Source organism: Octopus sinensis, linkage group LG10 (genome assembly GCF_006345805.1).
Source record: "Octopus sinensis linkage group LG10, ASM634580v1, whole genome shotgun sequence".
NCBI classification, from domain to species: domain Eukaryota; kingdom Metazoa; phylum Mollusca; class Cephalopoda; order Octopoda; family Octopodidae; genus Octopus; species Octopus sinensis.
Window position 1 is genome coordinate 25,672,289 of NC_043006.1, and position 27,119 is coordinate 25,699,407.

The window sequence follows — 27,119 nt, forward strand, 5'->3', positions numbered from 1 at the left end:
TCAAACAATATAACATCATACAAGGATAATAGAGAGATGTTAAAGAGTTTTGTTTGACATTAGACACAGATGTCAAACATAACTCACCAATAATATCAACATTAGACAGCTGTACCTCAATGTTAACTTCAAACCCAAATGTCAAATTGGGTATGTCAGATATGAAACAAAATCACCTCAGACAATAACAGAATATTTATATGAAAATACGTTATCATCATACTGTGGTAACATTGCAAATAGTTATTAGACCAGTACTTTTCAAACTTTTTGCTGGAGCGGAACCCCAAGAAAACATTCCACTGGCTCGAGGAGTCCCTGTGCAATAATTTAATAGTCTTATGCACACATATCTGCACAGGAGAATTAAAAATTACTGCCGATTTTAGCAGTTTTGTAACTTCTTGCGGAACCCCTGGACTGTACTGGCGGAACCCTAAGGTTCCGCGGAACCCTGGTTGAAAACCACTGTATTAGACAATATAAACCTAAGCACAAATATCAAGTCATCGTATATGATACTGGTATTAAAAATCCCCTCCCCCACAAAAAATGATTCAGCGGCATCAGACACAATTATCTTACAATGTTAACATCATATAAAAGTTGCACTGATGTCAACTTGAGACAGAGAAGTCAAACAATGGCATCAAATAAGTTTCATTATGAAAGACAGAAATTATACATATACTGGATAGAACTCACCATCATAGATGTCAAGATAACTCAACTCTTCAAACTTAACCAAATTAATTTGAAAAACATGACTGCTGTTAGTTGTTAGGGTCCATTGGCATTTTAGTGGACTGCATTAAGGAGAGAAATTATAAGCAAATTAACTTTAGTCTGTTGAAGAAAATCATTTGCAAACGAAAAAAGAATTAATATTTCTAACCAACTGATAAGTATTTACTTGTGTGCAAGTATGATTTGAAAAGAAAATATTTGAATTTCTTGTGTATGTATCAATAGCTGACATCAGGAGAGTGCTGTTTTAAACTCTAGCCATGGTAAAAGCTGAAAACAGCAGGCCAGGATTGGAAAAACTAAGGAGGTTTGGCCTCAAACCATTCCACCAGTTTCACATAGATCAATAACTTTAAAGAAGGGATTATCAGCTTCTAAAATGTCTGTTTCAATATAAATTCTGATACCTCTTATAGTAAGTAGAAACTTGATCACCTTACTGAACTTCATTACTTCTCCATTAACAAAACAGTAACTTTTGTACATTATTTACATTTGACGAATATTTGTCCTCATCTTGTTTCTTGTTAACACAGCGTTTCGGCTGATATACCCTCCAGCCTTCTTTAGGTATCTTGAGGAAATTTCGAACCTGGGTTCTCATTCCTAAGGTATTTTCGATGTTATCATTATTATTATTATTATTATTATTATTATTATTATTATTATAATTATTATCATCATCATCATCATCATCATTATTATTATTATTATTATTGTTATTGTTACTGTTCAGGTCACTGCTTGGATTTGAACTCAGAATCTTGGGGTTAGTGACCTGAACAATAACAATAACAACAACAACAACAACGACGACGACGACAACAACAACAACAACAATAATGATGATAATAATAATAATAATGATAACATCGAAAATACCTTAGGAATGAGAACCCAGGTTCGAAATTTCCTCAAGACACCTGAAGAAGGCTGGAGGGTATATCAGCCGAAACGCTGTGTTAACAACAAATAAGATGAGGACAAATATCCGTCAAATGTAAATAATGTACATAATTCCTCATCTCTTAAATATAAAACTGTAGTAACTTTTGTAATGCTAATTTTATTCAAGTCTTTATCCCTATCACTTTATGTATGAAGAAACACTTCTAACCAGAGTTCTCTAGCAATTGTACAAATACAAGCCATACCAAGCAATCAAAATCTTTCTATCTATTAGAATCATCAATCAGAATATCTTCATAGGGTGTTTCAACATAGAATAAAGTTATATATATCCAATCAGATTATTTCTGGCAAAATACTTAAATGGACTTATATTTAAAACATCACATTATCTTACTATAACTGTCTGAGAGATTTGATTTATTACCTTAATAAGATTAACTATACCTCTCTCTGTAAAATTGCTTGCACCCTCTTTCTCTATCAAACCAAGGGCAATTACAGTTTAAAACCTCTGGTTTATATTTTACAGCTGGCAAAAATACATCATCATCCTCACCCTTTGATGTTGTTGAACAACCAATCCTACCCAGCCAGGATTCACAGTATGGGTTGTGAATACACAACATGGCTCATGAAACCTTTGGGTGATTTTCCTGAGTCACTGAGTCACCATCTCATCCTTGTATGTCAATCTGCCATAAGATTACTCATTTACAGCTGAGTAGGCTGGAGCAACATGAAATGAAATATTTTGCTCAAAAACGCAATGCACAGCCAGTCTAGGAATTGAAACCATGATCTCACGATTGTGAATGCAACAACCTAACCATTAGGCTATGCTTATTTACATATCTTCAAAACTTCTTGAAGTCTCTTTCATAAGTTTCATGAGAATGCATGGTATGTGCTAGTACTTAATTTTCTTCCAATTTGGAATTGTTAATTTTTGGATAGTTTTTGATAAAATACAGAATGAGGAAATGATTCTAACTTGTGTCTGAAGATCTTTTATTAGAATAAAATTCTTTAAATGTCATACAAGTTCTTTTTTTTTTATCCTCCTGAAGAGAAATTTCATCAAAGTTATCAGTTTTAGTTCAGAATCTTTATTAATATCAGTCGTTACAGGGTCACATTGATGTTTATTTAGAAGCAATGATGTTTTGGTCAATTTGTATACATCAACCGTATTTCTGAGCGTCATTTCCATTCTGTGTACCATTCAGCCTTAGACAAAATTATAGGTTGTTTTGCAAAATTAACCATTGAATCCAGATGCACTACAGCAAGTTGTGCCAGAAATATTTCTCATCATACCAGGATCCAATGACAGCCACAACCACTTTGAAAGGCTTGCTAACTCATTCTATTTTATAACTTCTCTCATAAAATACAATTTCTCATATCACATATTTCCACATCCCATATGTTCTCTATCACTCTCTAACAAGTGACAGCTTAAGCCCAAGGAAATAGCTCTTGATAAATACAACAAAGAAGATAATCCAATATCAAACACTAGTGGCAATAAACAAACTGTATAGGGACAAATATGAAATAATACTGTGGCAAAGAATAATGTATTACTGTTATCAGTGTTATTATTGTAAATATAGTGGAATATGGTATATGTCATGTATAACAGGCTGTAGAAGGATGGATTGCATATTATATTAATTTTAAAATACATAAAAAATGAAATTGGCAGTAACTTACGTTATCAATGTAATGTTGCTATATGGCGGTTGTATATATCCACTTTCTCCTCCACTTATAAACTTGTTGTACGATTCATTACATTCTGAAATGAAAGAATGATGAATTCATAAACAGAATAAGCAGTCGTGTGTGTGTGTGTGTGTGTGTGTGTGTGTGTTGTGTGTGTGTGTGTGTGTGTGTGTGTGTGTGTGTGTGTGTGTGTGAGTGTGCGTGTGTGAGTGTGCGTGCTTGCGTGTGCGTGCCTGAATATATCTTGACATCAGACATGAAATACAATAGCAATAAATAAATGTGTAAGATGTGTACAGACACAACAGAATTTGTACATTTAAAATCATTAATCATTTTTGCAGCACATTGTTGTTTAGAACTAAGTTTGCCCTGATCAAGGCTGGCCATCTCTTCTTTTTTTCCAGATATATATTGTATCTTGGACAACATTAAGCAAGAAGACCAGGAAATTTTTATATGCACTTGTAAACTCTCTGGAGGGTTGTTCTTCCTGAATTGATTCACATGGCAAAACCATGTACTGATTCATTCACTGGAAATCACAAGCATTTCAAACAAATTTGGAAAACATTCATTCTAACAATTCCTGTAATTGTAAAATACTTTTTCATTAGTTCTATTACTATAGTTTCCTGGAAGCTGTGTTCTTGCTGTCTCACCTTTAGATGTCCTATTTTTCTCATGATTGTAAGTAGATAATTCAAGAGTGTCCTACACATTTTCCCATCTTAAATTGGGTAAACTAAGAATATTGTTTGTAAGTAAGCATTATAATCTAAGTTTGATTATTTTTTTCATCTAACTATAACACTCACTCATTACACAAATCTTTCAACAATTAAAAAAAAAAAAAGGAACAACTCATGTTGAAGGAATGATTGTTGTTACTTTGTTTTGATTTAATCTCAACTCAGCCCTATAAAAAGTATTCCAGCTATAACTGTTCTGTGATTTTTCTTTTCAGGTATAACATATTTAAAACTATATCATTCAGTATTATTTTACATCTTTAAAACAGTAGGTTGTGATTCAAGGAAGAATTGGCTGCTATTTCTTGAAGATCAAGTGACAGTGACATATAGAAATTGTTTCCTTTCAGCTATATTGATTATACTGAATAAAATTGTTTAAGGTGGATTGCTTCTCTAACTTTTGTAAGATGACACAGGGACTGATTTATCTAAGCAATGCTAGGTATTTGTTGCTATCAAACGTTTACAGATTACAATAAACACAGTCAGTTTCTATGTTTGTGAGTGAATCAGTTTCTGTTTGTGTGTGTGTAATATTTTTACTGTACTCTGTACCTATGTATGTAAAAAATGTCTTTCATTATTATTTTTAATTTAGGAAGAGCCTTTTATTGGGCAATTCACAAAATGGAAATACAAATGTAAATTATTGCATATGACCTTTTCTCAGATTTGTTGGAAATAAATTACAGATCAAATATTGGAGGAAATTTGGAGGAAAATCAGGGAGAAGATAAATAAAGAAAAAAAAATGATTTAAACTTTAGAAAGACAAGGTCCAAAATTGTATCAAACTACCTAGTTGACAGGTTTAGAGATTATATTTCTGTCTTCCAGATCTCAGAGATATCCCCAATTTTTTCTGCAACTTGATTAGGAATGAAACTGAGGTTAATAAATCCTTAAGGAATAGTGAAACCATAGCAAATGGAACAGATTCAAGTTGTTGGTATTTCTTGTTGTTTGAAAGTGCCTTCTATGGCTATTCTTTCTTATTTTAAAGTGTCTGAGTGAAGATAGCGTCTGATTTTGGTATCAAGGAAGTTGCTCAATAGACTCCAGACCTGTCTTGATGTTTTTTTCCTAGTGTCCATGGATTGTCCATGAATTTCTCTAGTGGTTATTTAGGTCTCATGTTCAAAAATATCAGAAATTTCTCAGGTGATCTTGGAACAATGACCAATTTCTTCACAAAGGTGACACTTAGGAAAGAATTTTCAAAAATAACAAAATCTCAGAAAAAAAATTCTCTATTTACCTGGTTCTTCACTTTGGATGCTGGCCATAAATCCTACTTCATCAGTTTCCTTTTCTAAAGAGAACTCAATAAAAAGGCTATCATTTCTGGAGTGGTAGGTACCAATTTTATTCTGACAAGCATTTCCATAATTTTCACCTTTGTTGTTAGATCCTTTTAAAAAGAAAACAACAAAAAGATTGTATTTCAGTCTTTGTACATATGAGTTTATGGGCATATGTGCATGCATAAATATATAAAATATACATGTGTATATGTGTCAGTTTCCATGCATCTATTTCTATAGTTATCTTTCCTATAACCTAGCAATATTATGAAAAGACATAGCTAAAATAAGTATCAGACTTAAAAGTAAGTACTGGGATCAATGGAAACACTTGTAGATGGTGTCCAAGAAATAGCAATCAATGTCATTGTAACTGTCATTGTCATCATTTTTGTCATCACTTCCGCTTTTCTATGCTTGCATGGGACAGATGAGTGTATGTTGGAGCAGAGTTTTCTTTGATCAAATGCCCATCCTGTTACCACCTTTCACTTGTTTCCAAGTGAAGTAGTAATCTCCAACAAAAAGCCTGACAAACAACAAATAGTTTAGATATACCTATGTGGAGAAGTGGAAACAAACAACACTGTATGGATAAGCCAATTGCTTACAGTCAGTGAATGAATACACTTGCAGACACACACATGCAAAACTGGCAACGTTTGAGGTAGCCATTGAACAAGAATGTGCACATTGTGTTTTCATTGCTTAGCAACAGTAATCAGTTTGAAAACAGGCATTCATAAAAAAAATTAAATTCTGTCTGTAGATTCTATCAAATATTAGGGACATTATATATTATTATATTAGTCAAATAAATTCCAACATAATTTGATTTTCACATTTCATTTTTGGATTTTTACAATTTTACAACATTAGATATTATAACATTGCGAGTACTTTCATGTTATATAACAATCTTCAGGTAAATGCTTATGTAGTTTCAGCATTAACAAACAGCTATGTGCTTCACTTTTGAAAACTGTTGTGAAACAACTGAATTTTTCCTTTAAAATACCTTTCAATTGGCTCCGGCATGCTGAAGTTAATGAACACTATTTTAACCAATCAATGTGTTACTTAGGTGTTGTAGTTTGATGAATGTGGTTACACAAATGACATTGACAACACTAACTCATAGAAACATTTTAACTCATCAGACGCACTGGTAGAGGATTTGGTTGCAATCAGATGTTAAGAAACATTTCATACTACAAACCATACTGTAAACCAGCTTACTTCATCAGAAGGTGAAGATTTACTCAGTGTCAATTTATTGGTCAATATACATAGATATCTATATGTTTGTACATAAGTGTTTATCTTCTGAATATTTTCAGCAGTTGTATATCCCTATATTTATCTACATGTGTATATGTATATATATATATATATATATATATATATATATATATATATATTTGGCATTAGAAATTTTTTTCTTTTGCCCTTGTTTATAAATTTAACCTTTAAAGGTATTTTTTTAATATGCTGGCCGTTGATAAAATTTTTTTCGAAAAATTTTATCCTATATTAGATGTAAATTTAATAGTGTTCACTTCTGGACTCTCTCACTCTATGAGAGTTTTCAGCCCGATTGCACATGTCTCGAGGTGTTCTGGAGAATTTCTATTTTGGATATATTTGGGGTACTTAATTGTGCTCATGACTTAGTGTTTGCTTCTTCCATGAGTATAAGTAAGTATTTCATTTACTTCTTTGCCGCATTTATCGCTGACGAAGAGAAGGTTCTTATGAATTAACTCTGAAATCGGATCCGATACGATAATAACAGAATTTTTTAGTAATTTCTGTCGGCTTTCTTCGAGACGCGTACTTATAGTGATGAATTATATGGTTATTGACGATGTGTCTATTTTAGGCATATTTGGTATTAGAAATTTTGTTTCTTTTGCCCTTGTTTATAAGTTGTTTATAAATTTAACCTTTAAAGGTATTTTTTAATATGCTGGCCATTGATAGAATTTTTTTCAAAAAATTTTATCCTATATTAGATGTAATATATATAATATACATATATGTGTATGTATGTATGTATGTATGTATTTATGTATATATGTATGTATGTATATATGTATGAATGTACGTGTATGTAATTCATAAAAGAAGTAATAGTTGTATGCTTCATTTGATTCAGTCTTTATGAAAAATAGCCCCTGTATCTTATTCAAAGATATTGCAATTAGATGTAGATTAAAGCTCAGTCTTGTGGCTTTTATCTCTTGGATCATATGATCCTAATCCCAGTGAAGGTGGCAGGCTGTGTATCTGAGGATGATACTTAAATTTGATTGCCTAAGCTTTTGATAATGATTATAGCAACAAATGTAGTAGGCTGTACATATTTGTGTAAGATGACTTTTATTTGGACTGCTTCACATTCCATTATAAACACAAATATGACTGAGACAAATGAAAATTTTGATCTGAAAAGAAGTACTGATGTGGTTGGTCTTTGCTTTTTTTTTTCTAATGAAAAAGCTTAAAATTTATTGTGTTCTTGATCCTTTAGTTTTAAACTGTTTATACATAAGACTTATGTGCAGCTAAATGTCCAGGGCAAGAAAGAATTAAGCATACTGATGATGGATAGAGCACAATACCAGTGAGGAAGTATGAGCCATCACACTTTTGATTGTTTGTTCAACACTTCACTGATTTGACTGCCTGAAACACTAATGTATATGTAGAACATACATTGCTGTATAATATATGGCATACTTACCCTCATAAACTGTTATATTGCATGAAACTTCACTATACCACAAGAGTGTGAAGGAAATAATTCTGTCGCTCCTTGAACTTACGAGTTTTTTTTGACAGTAGTGGAATCTGGAAGTAAATGAATTTCCTGAATAATACTCTAATTTTGGATAACATACATTAATACCATAAGGTAGTGAAATGATCTCTAATTGACCCACTTGGCCTACTAGATAGAGCAATCAAATCACCCTCAAATCACACTTGACCATCTCAAAAAATGAACACTTATAATAATGTAATCCTAGATACACTGCATCTGAAAACAAAAATAATGGGTTTAATTATGATTTGAATATTTTTGATTATAGATCTGGCAAACAGCATGCATGACTAAATTTTGTATATAAAATTGAATAAATACTGCTTAGGTGGGTTTCTCCAAGAAAAAGCATAAGTTAATAAGCAATGATCAAGATGAAAGACAAAATGGATAAAAAAGGTTATACAAAAAAAAACACTGATTTATTCAGAACTTTGATCCTGCAGTCATAATATTGTACCCTCTGACCTTTTTCGGCTATCTGTTCTTGGTATCTTGAACTGAATGATTGGTTCAAATCACAGGTGCAATTTGTTTTCATTGCATTGTATATGCCTAGAATACTGTTAGGGAAATAATCCATCCTCACTACTGAATTCTCTAACTGAAAAAATAATTCCTAGACCAAATAATATTAGATGTGGATAGAAATAGAACCCAGCAATATTAGGACAAAACATACAAACAAAAATTTGATTGAGTCAAAGCATACCAAATATGAAAACTAGAGCGATTTGAAATATAAATGTTTGGCAATACAAGCTTCATCATTTACTTGTGAAAACATTGGTTATTCAGTCAAGTACCTCTGAGAAAAGTATTTAAAAAAAAGGTTTCAAATTTCTATCAACCATCAAATGAGATCTATACTTAGATGTGATTGCCCTAATTAAGGAGGTAACTTTCAAAATACTTAAGATACAAAATGATAAGTTATGCCATGGGAAAGTAAAATCTACCAAAATTGAACATCAGAAGAGAAAAAAATGATACTAAAAACTCTGCAGAGTGATACCAGTATCATCATATAGCCAACAAATAAAGGCAAAAACACCAGTAGTGATGGTCAAACAGGAATATTCAGGGAAATTGGGCAAACTTTGTTGGAGATGGTAGCTACTAGATGTTAAAAAAGAGATTCAATTCTGGTAACTGAAAGAAAGCTAGCACAAATCCTGAAAAGGAACAGGGATCATTTCATGATGAATGAATAGACAGCTGAATCAACGTTAAAGTAGGCTACCACATACAGGTGTTGGACAAAATAATGGAAACACCTAGCATAGTCATAGCATCATAATTTTGAAATATCTATGAAACCGTCAAAAGCTTGTTTATTTTTATGTTTTTTTATTTATTATTAGTGTTGCTTAATATGTTTGCTAAAATCACTGTTTCTTTTCAGATATCATCAGAAAAAGATAATTAAAATTCATTAAAATGACAGATCTATCAGCCTTTCAAAGAAGTCAAATTGTTGGTGCTTGTATGGCAGGTGCTAACATAATGAAAACAGCAGAAATATTTGGTGTATCAAGAAGTACTGTCTCGAAAGTAATGACAGCCTTTGAGAAAGAGGGAAAAACCTCCTCATGGAAACAAAACTCCAGAAGAAAATCATAACTTTCAGACTGGGACCATTGGACTCATATGAATCGTTAGAAAGGATCACAAAAGTACAGCTTCCAAAATTACTGCAGAGCTTAATGACCACCTTGAGAACCCAGTTTCCACAAAAACTGTTTGCCAGGAGCTGCTCAAAACCAGATTTCACAGGAAGGCTGCAATCAGAAAACCACTACTTTCAAAAACAAATATTGCAAAGCATTTAGAGTGGAGTAAAATCCTACAGAATTGTTCTCTAGAGCAGTGGAAGAATATTATTTTCTCAGACAAGTCATGTGCACTAAGTTTTAACATTCTAGCTCACTTCCACTGTTTTTACAACAGTGCTTGGAAGGAAGGTGTGTAGCATGTGATCATCATATTGACCACGACCGAGAAAGTTGTCATGGCGATACCTGCACAGAGGCCTATGCAAAGTTGCAGAAAGTGCATGGAGAGGAGTGTATGAGCTGCATACAAGTGTACAAGCGGTTCAGATGTTTCTGAGATGGCCAAAGAAATGTCAATATTGACGAATGTTCTGGGAGACTGAGAAAAACGTCACAGATGTGCGTGCAGCTGTGAGGGGAAATCGTCGAATCACCATCCGTGAGTTATCAGAGGATGTGCAGATTAGTTATGGTTCAGTTCAGTCCATTATCACTGAAGATTTGGGTATGAGATGCGTGTCTGCCAAGTTTGTGCCAAACCTGCTTTCAGCTAACCAAAAAGACATTTGGGTTTCAGTTGCACAAGATCTTGATTGTGTTGAGAACAATGAAAACTTTTTGAAAACTTTGCATAGGCCTCTGAGCAGGTATCACCAAGCTTTTGGCAAAATTTGATGCAGATTCTCTGCTCAACTTTCTCTGTCATGGTCAATGCGATGATCACATGCTATACATCTCCCTTCTAAGCACTGCAGTAAACAGTGTACGTAAGCTAGAATGATAAAACTTGGTGCACATGCACAGCAAAATTCAAGGTCAACCTGTGCCAAGCGGCTTCACTCTCCATGCTTTAGCTTCGTTACTATAGTAACAGTCCAGATACTTATTGCTCAGACCTCGTACAACTTTTGTTCATTATGTAAACTAGCCACTATTTGTCTATTTTCAATCATTTTCTCAAAATAAATATTTGAGAAACATCTGTTTTGCTCCTTGTAAACCCTACATTCTGAAGGAAATTATTATCAATTGTTATAGGCTAGTTTGTGAGGTCAATATATTAATTAAAATCATTGAGTTTGTTTCTTGGTTCATATTTTTGTTCTCTCTCTTCTTGTTTTACAATAATGGCCTCCATAATGATCACCTGTATCAAAAGAGTCAAAAGCAGGTTAAAGATTGCTAGAAGCTCCCACAGTTTGTGTACTATCATTAGTGCTTGGTTGTTTTGACATTGTAAAATAGTTTGATATTTAGAAATTTCTTCAGATAACTTTTCCCCGAGTTTTCATTTCTGGTATCCATTGAAATACTTCTATGAATTTATTGTTATTTCTCTTGGGTCTTACTTATTTTTAAAATTGGGAGAAATGTCTTAGCCACAGCAGGACAAGTGCAGAATATTTTTATTCAAGTCTTCAATTCAAAGATCAGATTGAGACCTATGAAACAGAAGTGATCCTTGACAAAGCTAACTATATTACAGTTATTGGTTTGTAAAAGACTGTTTTGTGCAAGCTGTTTAAATACAAAAATAAAATATTTCATTATTTGTTTCCTTTCTTATTTCAGATTTTACATATACTATAAAACATGTATATGCAATTTAAAAGAGGACAGGTAGTGTCTACTTAAAAAAATGTTGCAATGTAGACATGACAGTATTTCTTTGTCAAAAAAAAATTTTAAAAAGAAAACAAAAATTGAAAATATTGAGAAAAGGAATGTTCATGTTTATGTATATACATATTTATAGAACAGATTTACATGAAGTACAAAAGATACAGAAAAATATGGGGAGAGAGCATGATATTTCAGGACTGACAGCTGTTTCTGGAGGCTTGGAACTATGTTATAGTTGTAATGTTGGCAGATGGAATGTGCAAAAAGTCAAGAATATGCAACCAGTAGAGGATGCATATAAACATTACTGTAAATCCAGCCTTTTTTAATCTTCTGAATAATTTCATTTTTGTTTCTCTCTATATATCCATATATATACTTACATGTATATGTATATATTATATGTCAAGTCCAATAATTTATTTGTTTATTTGCATCATTATCTCTACATCAGCTCACCTTGATTTCTCTTATAGCCATGCTTAACCCCGTGGACTCAGTCTTCGATAAAAATTTTGTAATATAAGTTCAAATCATTTGAGTACTTCTAAATGTTTTCTATATTGAGCATCTCTGGATCTCATCAAACTCCAAGACTTGTTGGCCTAAGTTTTCTTTAAAATATGGAGGGGAAAAATTCCCTTCCATATTTAAAGAAGTCTTTGGCCAACAAATCTTGGGGTTTGATGATATGCCATAAAGTTAAACCCTTTATGGACAGCAAACCCAGGGTAACCCCATAAACTGGCCTTCACCAGAGAAAAAAAAATATATGTGTGTGTGTGTGTATAAATATATGTATATGTAATATATATATATATATATATATATATATATATAGATAAGAAAGTTTGTTTGGTAAAGCACGTGGGTGAATATATAAGAAAATAGTAAAGTGTGAAAAAACGACAGAAGGCTTAAATGTTAAAAAATATATATATTTGTGTCAAAATGTCTGGAGAATATTGGAAAAATTTTTTTTCCTTTCCTTAAAATGACATAATTTAAAAAATTTTTAAAGAAATTACCGGTTTCGCGTGTAGCTTTTCAAATTTCTTGTGACGTTATGTTTATATTGCATGGAATTATCGTTGTTTTTATTTCCAGGAGATTTCTAAATAAGGGGAGGTAGTGAGTGATTTTTTCCGGTGTAGGGGAGATAATCGCTTAAAAATTTTTTTTCCCTTTTCCTTGTTAATTTCTCTGTGTCAGTATGTTCGGATGGTTGAGTCTGGGTTTGTACTTTTCAATGAAGAATGTTTCCTTGTTCAGTCTCATTTGTGTTGATGATCCGAAAGCACATTGGTAAAATGGGAAGATTAAAGATTGTGGCAGTAGTTGCTTTGCGCATTTCTCAATGTGCTCACTAAAAGGTATCATTCTATATTCTGGGAATGCAATCTGTTGTCGATGCAGTGTGCGCAGATGCACACTGCATCGACAACAGATTGCATTCCCAGAATATAGAATGATACCTTTTAGTGAGCACATTGAGAAATGCGCAAAGCAACTACTGCCACAATTTTTAATCTTCCCATTTTACCAATGTGCTTTCGGATCATCAACACAATGAGACTGAACAAGGAAACATTCTTCATTGAAAAGTACAAACCCAGACTCAACCATCCGAACATACTGACACAGAGAAATTAACAAGGAAAAGGGAAAAAAAATTTTTAAGCGATTATCTCCCCTACACCGGAAAAAATCACTCACTACCTCCCCTTATTTAGAAATCTCCTGGAAATAAAAACAACGATAATTCCATGCAATATAAACATAACGTCACAAGAAATTTGAAAAGCTACACGCGAAACCGGTAATTTCTTTAAAAATTTTTTAAATTATGTCATTTTAAGGAAAGGAAAAAAAATTTTTCCAATATTCTCCAGACATTTTGACACAAATATATATATTTTTTAACATTTAAGCCTTCTGTCGTTTTTTCACACTTTACTATTTTCTTATATATATATATATATAATATATATATATATATATATATATATATAGATAAGAAAGTTTGTTTGGTAAAGCACGTGGTGAATATATAAGAAAATAGTAAAGTGTGAAAAAACGACAGAAGGCTTAAATGTTAAAAAATATATATATTTGTGTCAAAATGTCTGGAGAATATTGGAAAAATTTTTTTTCCTTTCCTTAAAATGACATAATTAAAAAATTTTTAAAGAAATTACCGGTTTCGCGTGTAGCTTTTCAAATTTCTTGTGACGTTATGTTTATATTGCATGGAATTATCGTTGTTTTTATTTCCAGGAGATTTCTAATAAGGGGAGGTAGTGAGTGATTTTTTCCGGTGTAGGGGAGATAATCGCTTAAAAATTTTTTTTCCCTTTTCCTTGTTAATTTCTCTGTGTCAGTATGTTCGGATGGTTGAGTCTGGGTTTGTACTTTTCAATGAAGAATGTTTCCTTGTTCAGTCTCATTTGTGTTGATGATCCGAAAGCACATTGGTAAAATGGGAAGATTAAAGATTGTGGCAGTAGTTGCTTTGCGCATTTCTCAATGTGCTCACTAAAAGGTATCATTCTATATTCTGGGAATGCAATCTGTTGTCGATGCAGTGTGCGCAGATGCACACTGCATCGACAACAGATTGCATTCCCAAATATAGAATGATACCTTTTAGTGAGCACATTGAGAATGCGCAAAGCAACTACTGCCACAATTTTTAATCTTCCCATTTTACCAATGTGCTTTCGGATCATCAACACAAATGAGACTGAACAAGGAAACATTCTTCATTGAAAAGTACAAACCCAGACTCAACCATCCGAACATACTGACACAGAGAAATTAACAAGGAAAAGGGAAAAAAAATTTTTAAGCGATTATCTCCCCTACACCGGAAAAAATCACTCACTACCTCCCCTTATTTAGAAATCTCCTGGAAATAAAAACAACGATAATTCCATGCAATATAAACATAACGTCACAAGAATTTGAAAAGCTACACGCGAAACGGTAATTTCTTTAAAAATTTTTTAAATTATGTCATTTTAAGGAAAGGAAAAAAAATTTTTCCAATATTCTCCAGACATTTTGACACAAATATATATATTTTTTAACATTTAAGCCTTCTGTCGTTTTTTCACACTTTACTATTTTCTTATATATATATATATATTATATATATATATATATATTGCTATAAGAAAAAGGAGAAAAATATTGTGGATACTTATTTTATTCATATCACAATATGAACATAGCAAATAGCTTAATACAAATAAAATTTAAATGAACATGCATTTATGTAAAATAAAATACAATATGTATAAGAGGTGTCTACACATGTTTCAATCAGGTCACTATGTAAACAGTGCTTCGGAATATTGGGACATGTTAATAGTTTTAGATAGAAAAAATAACGAAGTATCTAGATATCTTCAGGGCCACGTCTTTCAAAAAGCTAATGCTTACATATTTTTCTCTCAGGAATACAAGTTGGTGGTAAAAAGCTTTCTAGATAAGATGTATTAGGACTATATATTCATGTGTTGAGTATCTATGTAATATAAACATTAGTTTGTTAGAAAAGTAAGAGGGGACACCAATGGAGTAATAGTGTGAAGTATTAGCCAATCAAAACTTTCTAAAAACTTATTGGAGATTTAAAAAAAGACGTTTATGTGTTTAGATGGATATTATACAACCATTTAAGAGACTATGTAGATGTTTAAGGCTTGTGAGACATAATGTAATAAAGGTAAGATATTGAGAAGAGATTAAGTAAAAAGACTGAATTGAAGAGGAAAGATAAGAAATCAGGAGGGATGTGAAAGAAAATGAAAAATTAAGAATATAGAGAGAAATAAATTTGCTGGGGGAAAAAATAACGAAATAAGATTATAGTTAGATCAATAAGTGATTAAGGATTTATGATAAAAAGTGTATGTGCAGATTTTAATATTTTTAAAGTTATGGCTAAAAAAGAATAAGCTATATTGTATACTTAGGTAACTATAGGGCAGGAATTAATTACAGGTTCTCTCATAAATATTCATATATCTTTACTTGTTAAGATCAATTAATGGTGGAGGGTATACATGTAAAGTAAAATTTAAAAGAACTGCATTATCATTCAGTTATGAAGAAAATTTTCAATAATAATTTTAAAGAAATATTAATGCTGTTTAGTAGCATTTCAATACACTAACAGATACATTCGAATATGCAGAAAAACTATTAGATTGATTAAAAAAATTATATTACACATACTTCTATGAGGAATTTGTGTATTTGTGGAAAATAAATGAAAATATAAGGTGGTTATTTACTTTTAAAAAAGGGAGAAATGCTACTTATCAATAATATTAACACACCAAATTGTTTTTTGTATGTACCTGAATAGTATGTCATGCTTAAGAGAAAGAAATTGATGAAAGAAATTTTGTTGCTCAAATACAAAATTTAAACTAGATCTCATGCAATTTCTGGAAGAGATTTGAAACCACCACATATGTGCTGTATTACTGCTTCTCAACACCAATACCTACTGGGCCACTGAAACAGCAACAACCTCAATGAGTAAATTAAGATACTTAAATTTGACACGTTGAGCAAGGGAGAGAGGAAGCAAGAGAGAAAGAGAGAGAATGAGAGGGATGGCTGATAGGCATTTAAATTCCTTTCTATGATTGAACTGAAATAGACCCCTGGCTATTAAAGGCCCAACCACACACACACACACACACACACACACACACAAAAACATTTGTTTTAGGTCTTCTACCCATTTGAATTTGGCCATGCACCAGATAACATGTTAAGTTTTTGTGTTCCAAAATTTAAATATTGAATTTGTTTTAATTATAAAATTACACCTCAGCTAAAAAACATCTTTTGGGTTTTGAAAACAACTTTTCTTTCACTTTCTATATTTTTTGTTAAGTTTTTTTCTGTTTCGGTCAAAATTTTTCCAATTTCTTTTTTCTTGTATCAAGAAGAAAAAAATCATAGAGCCGAAGAAAATCAAAAATATTAATTCTATTTTTTCCCTTCCCTTAATACACTACTTTCAATATCAATATTGTACTATATATATCATACATTATTACACAGGAAGATAACTAGAGATCATTAGGAAATGAGCTTATGTGACTTCATTATGAGATTTAATTGAATTAAGTACAATGATTTTTACTCACACACTTGAAATTAAGGGTATTTTGTCGCTCGGGAAAATAAGTGAAGTGTCGAGTGTATCGTTTTGTGGTTGGACAACACATTGAGTATCTGTTGAAGAGAAGAGAAGAGAAGAGAATCTCAATAATGAATGAACAAAAGAAAAAAAAAAGATTTGATTCTAGATGCAAAGTAGTTGGTAATGGTTAAGCGGGTACATTTGCTGTAAATGAGCCAAAGGCTGGTATTCAATAACATGCGTACATTGATATTCCTATTACTATGATCAAACGGTAATTACAAATGGAATGATGGGATTTTATATCACTATCTAAATCACCAAAATTCAAAGATTCATCTCTTACTTGCTGTCAGTTATTAAATTGAATTTTTGCCAAGAAAAATGACACTGAGTTTTATAAGCCGAAGTACAATCTTTGCATTATTTTTATTTTTACAAAGTTGTAACTATGTTACTGACTGTAAAATAATTATGTGTCTAAGAACATTTTGTGAATGATGGTGTTCTGAGAAAATATGGTGTGTGGATTTAGGAACTCCTGCAAAAGTAGCATTTTGCCATTCATAGTAAGAATATTGTTCTGTATATGTACTGTGTGACAATGGCTTACAACACTTAAATTTTTTCCTGATGTTTATATTCTTGCAACATATAATTTTAAAATATATCTATAATTGATGTAAAGTATTTGAAGACACAGACTTCACATTTAGTAACTACGTAAGTCTCAAAATTCCGCTCCAGTTATCTGCACTCGTTATCCTATGAGTTAAAAGGTAGTGTGATGTTGATAGAGTTTATAAATGGAACATGAAAGCAGTAGTGAAGATAATTATGACAACGAGAACAGTAATTAAAATAACAGAGGATGTTATGAACCAACAAAGAAGTAATAACTAGTTAACAAGTTATTACTGTTCCTTTGACATATTTTAATCTTTTGATTTTGTCAACAATGATGATAAAGCTTTGATGTTGACGAGGAAAATGATGATAATGAAGATGATAAAGATGACCACGACATATTTTAATCTTTTGATTTTGTCAACAATGATGATAAAGCTTTGATGTTGACGAGGAAAATGATGATAATGAAGATGATAAAGATGACCACGACATTTTTAATCTTTTGATTTTGTCAACAATGATGATAAAGCTTTGATGTTGACGAGGAAAATGATGATAATGAAGATGATAAAGATGACCACGACATATTTTAATCTTTTGATTTTGTCAACAATGATGATAAAGCTTTGATGTTGACGAGGAAAATGATGATAATGAAGATGATAAAGATGACCACGACATATTTTAATCTTTTGATTTTGTCAACAATGATGATAAAGCTTTGATGTTGACGAGGAAAATGATGATAATGAAGATGATAAAGATGACCACGACATATTTTAATCTTTTGATTTTGTCAACAATGATGATAAAGCTTTGATGTTGACGAGGAAAATGATGATAATGAAGATGATAAAGATGACCACGACATATTTTAATCTTTTGATTTTGTCAACAATGATGATAAAGCTTTGATGTTGACGAGGAAAATGATGATAATGAAGATGATAAAGATGACCACGACATATTTTAATCTTTTGATTTTGTCAACAATGATGATAAAGCTTTGATGTTGATGAGGAAAATGATGATAATGAAGATGATAAAGATGACCACGACATATTTTAATCTTTTGATTTTGTCAACAATGATGATAAAGCTTTGATGTTGACGAGGAAAATGATGATAATGAAGATAATAAAGATGACCACAAAGCTTGACAATAAAGATAATCAAGATTATGAAAGTTTCAAAACAATGGACATACAATTGTGACCAACAATAATCAAATCACAACTATTGTCGTAACCAACTCGATAGAGGTTCGTGTGTCCAGCATCCCATTTCACTGGGACCCATCCATTTGAGTTTTTCTGCTCTATTACAGTTCCTAAGTTGCCTTTGCCGCCATCCTAAAATGAGATAATAAATCTATCTTTTAGTATCAGTTTTAGATGAATATCAGAAGGAAAAAACATGGATATGTGTGTGTGTGTGTGTAAATTTCAAAGGCTGATGGATGACTGAATTTCTATGATGGTGCCAGTAATCTGTGACCCAGTTTAGATATTCACTTCAAAATATGAGACATATGCATTACAACTAATAAGGGTTTTCAAAATATGGCCTAAATTAATCAATGAAAAGGAACATCACACTCATACACACTAATGTATGTATGTATATATGTATGTATGTATGTATGTATGTATGTATGTATGTATGTATGTATGTGTATGTATGTATGTATGTATGGTGGTGGTGTAACACACCATACTAATCATATGTCGGGCATGTGGAAGAGAGTGTAATTCGGCAGGAGGACTTAAACAACATGCAAAGGTACATGAAGCCCAGTTACAACTACAGCCGGCTATTACCAGTAAAGGTTTTAGTTGCCAATTTTGTACAAGACATTGTAGATCTTTAGCTGGGCTAAAAAGTCACATTCGATCACAGCACCTGTAACAGTTAAGCTTCGTGCAATGGCCATACTCGATAACGAGGGGGCAGCCATAATAATATAATGATGTATGTATGTATGTATGTATGTATGTAAGGATGAATGGATGGATGGATGTTTATTTTTTTAATTTTAAAGTTAATTTTTATTGGCCCTCAGCTTGGTAGCAAGGTTGTGAAGGAAAGCACATTCTTTTGTTTGTCATCCTTTAAATATTAAGAAGTTTTGCAGATTTTTATTGTTCCAGATACTATGTGTCTGATCATTTGTAGCATATGAATTAAGGATTTGCATCCTCTCCCCAAGAATCCAAGTTCAGCCAAAAGAGGTAGGAAGCTGAAAGTGCATTTTGTGTACTGGGTTTGCAAACTCCTTATCAGCAGTCCATGGATATCCTCTTGTATTTTCGTGGTCACATTGGTGTCCAGAGAGTAACTTATTTCCACAAGAGGGCATATTTTTTCTTATGGCTCAGCCAGTTGTGTTTTAACTTGGTGGCTGTTGTAATTTTTAAGCACCACCAATATTCTTTTGATGCATCAGTCTAAATATATGTATGTATGTCTCTTCTATTTTTTAATTATTACAAATCTTCCACTGAGCGGAGCCTGTTTCCAACAAAGATACAAGGCTCCATCTTTGGGATGTAGTTAACAAATTCACATTTGGAACTTGAGAAAAGTCTTGCATATTTTTACTGTTCCACTCACAGATTGCATTTGTAATGTATGAATTAACTGGTTGATTTCTCTTTCTGAAAATCCCAGTTTATCCAGATTACTAACAAAACGTAGTGCTCTAATTATTATTGATATGAATATGAATTCATAGTCTGGATATAGAAGCTGGAAGTTTTGAAGCAGTTGTCCATAGATATCCTCTTTTTCTTTGATTTTCAAAGAGATATTTATATCTATAGGGCAGTTGACCTCTATGAGGGTACATACCTTTGCCCCTCTGTCCCAATCAACAATATCCAGCCTGTTATGTTTATATTCGACTGAAGTTTTGATGGGAATATTCCACCAGTATTCCTTGAGTTGGTGTTTATGAATGTATTCCATAACAGGGATTTTCAAAGTTTATTTCAGGACAGCCTTTGTGCGGATGGTATTGTAAATTGTGCTGCATTGGGAGGTAGTACTGTGACAACATTTTAGGACATCTGCTAATCACATGTGTGATGTCTTCCATAGAAACATGACATAGCCTACACATGCAGTTGCACCATGGGATTACAAGAGCGTTACTGTCTCTCTTATTCAACAGGTACTTTGTGGCAATCTCCTGTTCCTGGATTGCAAATGCATAGCCTTCAAAGTGTGATGTGATGTGATGTAGTGGTATGTATGAATGTATGTATGTATGTATGTATGTTATATATCCTGGTGTTTGATAAATAATTTAATGAAGCAGGGGGAAAGAAAGTATTCATACAGTGCACTACAATTACTGTTACACGAGATTAAATGCTCCTTGCCAACAGCTCACAGTGAACTGCTTGAATTCTTTTATTAAGCACTAAAGCTTTTACACAGAGGGGACAGCACAAGGACACACAGAACGCCACAGTGGGGACAAAAAACATAAAACGAATGAAAATGAGAAAAATGTGATATAAAAGGGAAAAATGAAATGGCTGCATGAGTCCCACTCTCATGCAGTACCATTTGAACGTTTTTACTCCTAGTTTATTATAATAATAATAATAATAATAATAATAATAATAATAATAATGAAATTATTGTATACAGTGCTCGGGTGCACCACAACTTGTCAGAAAGTGTGTATAAAGTGTATGCAGTAATGTACAAATGTCTGGAAAGCGAACAATGTATGAGTCAGATACATGCTTGTGTGTGTATGGAGGGGAGAAAATCAGGTGTAGTGTTGGCGAATCTCAGAAAGCATGGAAGTTTTGAAGGATGCAGTGCTCTGACCCTGTTTCTTTCCTCCATTAGCATCATTTTTGTTCTCTTTTTTTTTTTAAACAATTTTACTTTTTTTTAATATCTTATGAATGGTTCCACTTCTCTTAATTCCACTACTGGCAGCAGTTCATCAAACTCCACCACAAATCCTGTCAGACCAACGTTCAACCAGTTATATCTGTCTTTATTAATTATAATGGCTTCCACATTTTCTCCGTATGTATCTGTAGGCAACTTAACCCTTATAACAGATTTAAACTTTGCTATCATTCTTTCAGTTGCTGTGCGCTTAGCATATATAACGAAATTCCACCTGTGCTTTCTTGGCCTTCTCACTTGTTTGCCTTTACTTTACTCCACTCTTGGCACCTTCTCTCTGTCTTTATCCTCCTCCATTTTGGTTAGTGTTGCTGTTTCTTCATTCTGTTGTCTTTCTACATCGCCTAAAACTTCTTCCTCCGCTGGTATCACTAGTAACCTTGGTACTGTCTCCTTTTTCTAGAGCTCCTCCTCAACATCCTTCACAACCATCTTCTCAACCTCCTCCGCAACCTCCTTATCTACTTCTGTTTTCTTTTTCTGCCTCTTCAGTGGAGAGTTTACTCTTTTTTTTCTCTTTTGTTTTTTTACTACTGTAAATTCTTCCTCTGTTCTTGCTGTCGCTTTCTCATCATCCTGTACCACTTCGTCCACCCCCTCCTGCTCCTCAGACTGTTCCATCTGTTGTTCCTTCTCTTCTCTCTGGGGGCATCTAGCCTTCATATGGCCTTTCTTGCCACACAGGTCGCATATGGGAAGCCTGCCCTCTACTACCACTCTCAGTCTCACAATTATTTCCTCCGCAATTTTGTTCAGATCACTTAAACTTGCCTGCATAGCCATCTGTATTCCATACCCCCACCAATTCAACCTTTTAGTTCATGTCACTCTCAGTATTTTCATGTCTTCCTCCATGTTGAACATAATTGCTGCAACTAACCATGTTTCATCTGATTCCGGTGGTATTTTCCCCACTCTCACTTTGACAACATGCTTGCCACAGTACGTTGGTAAAAGTACCCACCCCCTGTCTTTATGGCTTCAGTGCAGTGATTTATTGCTTTGTCTTTGGTTGTGAATCGCACCTCTACTGTGTCATATCTTCTTCCTCTTGTTATGCAAGTGGTGAATTTTTTCACTTCTTTTAGGCACTTTTCAATATCTTCGATTGCCGCGATCTCAATTTTTTGTGATGACACTTTCAGTGATTTATATATCATTGTTCTCTTCCTTATTCCATCGTTAGTTCATCTGGTTGCATCAATTTTAGGTTATGGCCTTCTTTTTCTAGCAACTTCCTCCATTCTTTTTTAGCTTTTTTGATTCTATCTTTACCTCATAAACCTCCAAAGCATCCATGTCCACTCCTCTGCCAGTTGCTGCCGCATAACTGTGGCCTTTTGCTGGTCCAACCTCCATTTCTCTTCTCTTCTCATGAAAACCATTCATGGGTTTTCCCATGAATGGGAAGAAAACACAAATCAATAAACTTGTAAGTAAAAACAGTACAGCAATTTTAACAAACAACAAGCGTGGTACATTAACGAGGGGAGACCTTCAACAAATATAACAATATATCGTCACTTACTTCACATGGAATCACAAGGATTTTACCCCAAAACAGTGAGCTGCTTGCTCTGAACTGCTGACAGTTCTTTATCTTACAGCAATGTGTCAGTCCACTTTTAGTCACATGGGGGTGGTTGGAATCCTCCCTAACTTCACCCCTTTTGAGAATTAAACTCCACTTAGAGTTTTAATATCTCTTACACTTAAGTTTCAATTCCACTAAGGTGCAATACTTCCATGGAAATTTCACTGTTTTTTCTGTGAATATTTTTTAAGTTGGTTAATATGGCTTTTGAAAAATTGCTGGAGTAACTTTTAAGCCAAATGGTAACATGTTGTATTTATACAGTTCTTTATGTGTGTTATTTGTTAGGTATATAGAGCATTCATCATCTATTCTAATTTATAGGTACGTGTCAGAGAGATCCAATTTAGAAAATATCTTGCCACCATTTAATTTTGCAAAAATATCCTCCAGAGTAGGTAGCAGATAGTGGCACATTTTAAAACATTCATTTAAACCAGTGGAAAAATCAGCACACATTCTGATTTTATTATTCTTTTTCTTAACATACACACTTGGTGCTGCCCATTTAGAATATTACACTTTTGGGATAACTCCAATTTTTTCTAGTCTTTCTAACTCTAAGTTTATCTGTTCTAACACTGCAAAAGGTACAGTTCGTTTTGGTTTAAATACCGGTATGGCATTTTCTTTTACTTGAAACTTCGCCTTTGTTTTGGTGCACAGTCCTAATTCATCAGGCAAAACTTCAGGAAAAATCTTATTAATTTTTAATAAAATTCGTCTGACAACTTATTTGTGCTGGTGGAAGAACCATTCATATTTTTACAGAAAATACTTATGGGGAGGTCCCATAAGTTAAATAATTCCATCCAGTCTGTTCTGAATAAATTTGTTGTATTATTCAACACAACAGATATATATGTATGCGTACATGTATTATGTGGAGGCGCAATGGCCTAGTGGTTAGGGCAGCGGACTCGCGGTCATAGGATCACGGTTTCGATTCCCAGACCGGGCGTGGCGAGTGTTATTGAGCAAAAACACCTAAAAGCTCCATGAGGCTCCGGCAGGGGGTGGTGATCCCTGCTGTACTCTTTCACCACTCTTTCTCCCACTCATTCTTCTGTTGGCCTGCTCGCTTAGCCAGCGGGGTGGCGTCATTCGAAGGCTAAAACAATGTGAACGCAGTGTGACCAGCGATGTGTAACTACATCTGATGGACTGGTCGGTCACGTGACGTGATGGTGACATGTATTATATGTGTCTCTCCATCTGGCCATCCGGCCATCCATCTACACGCACACACACACAAATATAAATACATAAAAATCTATATGTATATGCACAAGTGTATGTAAGCATGAGTGGTTGTGTCCCTTTGCCTTGACATCAACTAAGACTTGTAAGCAAGCATCATTGTCGTACAAGCAGTATCATTCTCCAATCTTCTGTTGTTCTGCAATAGTTAGTTAGTCCACATTACTCCATAGAGAGCATAAGGTTGTGACTATTTGCTGCCAGTAGACATGATCATGGGCTACCTCTTGATCTGAGACCAAAAGAGACCTCTTGCTTTTGCTTCATCCTCTATGCATCCTTTTCAGGTCTTCTTAGGGTGTCCAACTTACCTTTTTCCTTCAGGTTGCCAGTCTAACTCTTGTCTTGCAATGCTGCATGGAAGTCTCCTTAGAATGCAACCAATCCATCCCCATTTTCTTTTTTTCAGAATTTCTTGATTGCTGGAGTTTGGTTCATTCTATCCCACACACTTCTGTTTGAAATTTTGTCTGGCTCCAAGATCATGAGGATGTGTACAGACATTTGTTGATGAAGGCCTGTAGCTTACTCATTATGGCTTTGGAAACCCTCCAAGTTGCTTTGAAACAAGTGAGGATTGGCAACAGGAAGGATATTCAGTTGTAGAAAATCTGCTTCAATGAATTTCATTTGCCTTATGCAAACATTGAAAAGTGGATGTTTTATGAGAATGCTGGCTGGTTGTGTGTGTGTGCACGTGCATATGTGTGCATATATGTGCATGTGTATTGTGCACGTGTGTGCATGTGTGTGTTGTGTATGCATGAGTGTGTGTGTGTGTGTGCGCGCGTATATTCAACATGTAAAACTGTTAATCCAAACATGTTTTTTCTTTCCCCATTCCTTTCTGTCAAAGAACATAGGCTTGAAGTGTCAGAGACTTTTCCATTTTTCCTGAGCATCAAACTAATACACCTTGCTTGTCATTCCCTCACCTGTCTCTGTTTTTTTGTTTATTTGAACCATGTAGAATGAACCTATAGGCTGACTGTAAGATTAAGAATGTAGTCTCTAGCATATGATGTACTGAGGAACGGTGCAGAAATGAGACAACAACCTATATTGGGAGTCAGCACTTAGCATAGGGAACAGACAGGCGAACACTGATGGGAGCTGAGAGAGGAGAAAAGCTAATCAGTGCTCTACCTATATGCTCAATTAGAACATAGAGGCTTGGTTAATAACATAGATGTTAAGATATCATCAATACATAGAACAGGCATGACACAGACAGATTACATAAGCCACACACATAGTAATAAATAGACAGAGCCTCAACAGAAAATATGAATGGAACAATAACACTCCATTACCATGCTATACAGCATGATGACTAAAGGGAGAATAGGAGAAAAAAAGACATGGATACAAACGGTGTAATACATAAACCAATATAAACTCAATGGTGGAAGTGTGGTTACTTCAGTGTCAGTCATCCAATATACTCTCTTTTACTCTTTTCTCTTTTACTTGTTTCAGCCATTTGAATGCGGCCATGCTGGAGCACCGCCTTTAGTCGAGCAAATCGACCCCAGGACTTATTCTTTGTAAGCCTAGTACTTATTCTATCGGTCTCTTTTGCCGAACCACTAAGTGACAGGGACGTAAACACACCAGCATCAGTTGTCAAGTGATGTTGGGGGACAGAGACACAAACATATACACACACACACACATATATATACGTATACATATATACGACGGGCTTCTTTCAGTGTCCGTCTACCAAATCCACTCACAAGGCTTTGGTCGGCCCGAGGCTATAGTAGAAGACACTTGCCCAAGGTGGGACTGAACCCGTAACCATGTGGTTGGTAAGAAAGCTACTTACCACACAGCCACTCCTGCACCTATGTTGTCAAAAATAACATTATGTTGTAGTAGATGTCTTTTGGTAATTCTCTTGAGGTACATATATATGATTTTTTTACAGTCTGTACACTAAAATAGGTTTTTGTTCTCTCTCCAGACTAAATAGTATTATAAGGTAAGTGTTGTCTTGAATATCAACAACACCTTTTAACAGTCAATCACATGGGTTACTATAATTAGCATTAGTATGTGAGAGAGAAGTTTGTGTTAGTTTAGAAGAATTGGTTTTGTGCAATTTTCTGAAAAAAATATTGTTTGTAGTTACCCTTGATATTAAATTGTTACTCCAATAATGAATTTATTTTATCAATAATTTAACTTATTAAGTCAACAAGTTTGTTTCTCTTACCTGGTTACCCCATTTCCAATGTGGACCTCGTTTTACACGAACTCCAGATTTCAAGTTGTCAAGAAAGTCCTGCGTACAGCCCACTACATAAAAGAAAAAAAACTTTCAGTAAAAAGTTATCTTATCTATGAAGTGATGTACAAATATAGTAAAAATATTATAGCAGCGTACACAAAAATACCAGCAGCACAATTCAAAGCAGACTCCAACTGAGCCTACTTTCTTACCTGAATTGTGGCCTCTAGCCAAATCTATAGGCATACTAATAAGCCAATGAGGAATCCTCTGTGCTGTTGTTACTTGCTAAGAATAGCAGCCAAATTCCCTCAAGCCAAAGCTTACAATCTTGGAAAATAACACATATGAGGGGGTACCCAAAAGTAACCAGAAACGTTCTCTAACAAAATTTGCTTAGGGTGTGCAAACTCAAATATTTTTTACAAATAAAGCTGATTTTTCTCAATCTTAATATAAAAAAAAGCACAGGTATAAATAATAATATGGAAAAGTAATGCTTCAAATCACCCCAAAACATTTTCTATACTTGTTTTCATGTACATGCACTACAGCACAGTGTGTCAGATGATGTTGCATCATCGTGGTTCAGAGTTAGGTCTTCAAACATCAAAATGTGCTGAACAAG

The 27,119-nt window shown here is 33.7% G+C and overlaps 1 protein-coding gene across 2 annotated transcripts in view; it reads right to left on the reverse strand.

Annotated features, from left to right (window-relative positions):
- LOC115216771 overlaps positions 1–27,119 on the reverse strand; it is an 86,343-nt gene that overhangs the window by 26,716 nt on the left and 32,508 nt on the right. For both annotated transcript variants that reach the window (XM_036506399.1, XM_029786339.2), the window contains exons 3-9: positions 26,477–26,559; positions 18,676–18,820; positions 16,843–16,930; positions 8,193–8,299; positions 5,401–5,553; positions 3,376–3,460; positions 706–806 (exon numbers count right to left, since the gene is read on the reverse strand). In XM_036506399.1, the coding sequence (XP_036362292.1) occupies positions 706–806; positions 3,376–3,460; positions 5,401–5,553; positions 8,193–8,299; positions 16,843–16,930; positions 18,676–18,820; positions 26,477–26,559 (762 nt within the window). The remainder of the gene's footprint in view (positions 1–705; positions 807–3,375; positions 3,461–5,400; positions 5,554–8,192; positions 8,300–16,842; positions 16,931–18,675; positions 18,821–26,476; positions 26,560–27,119) is intronic.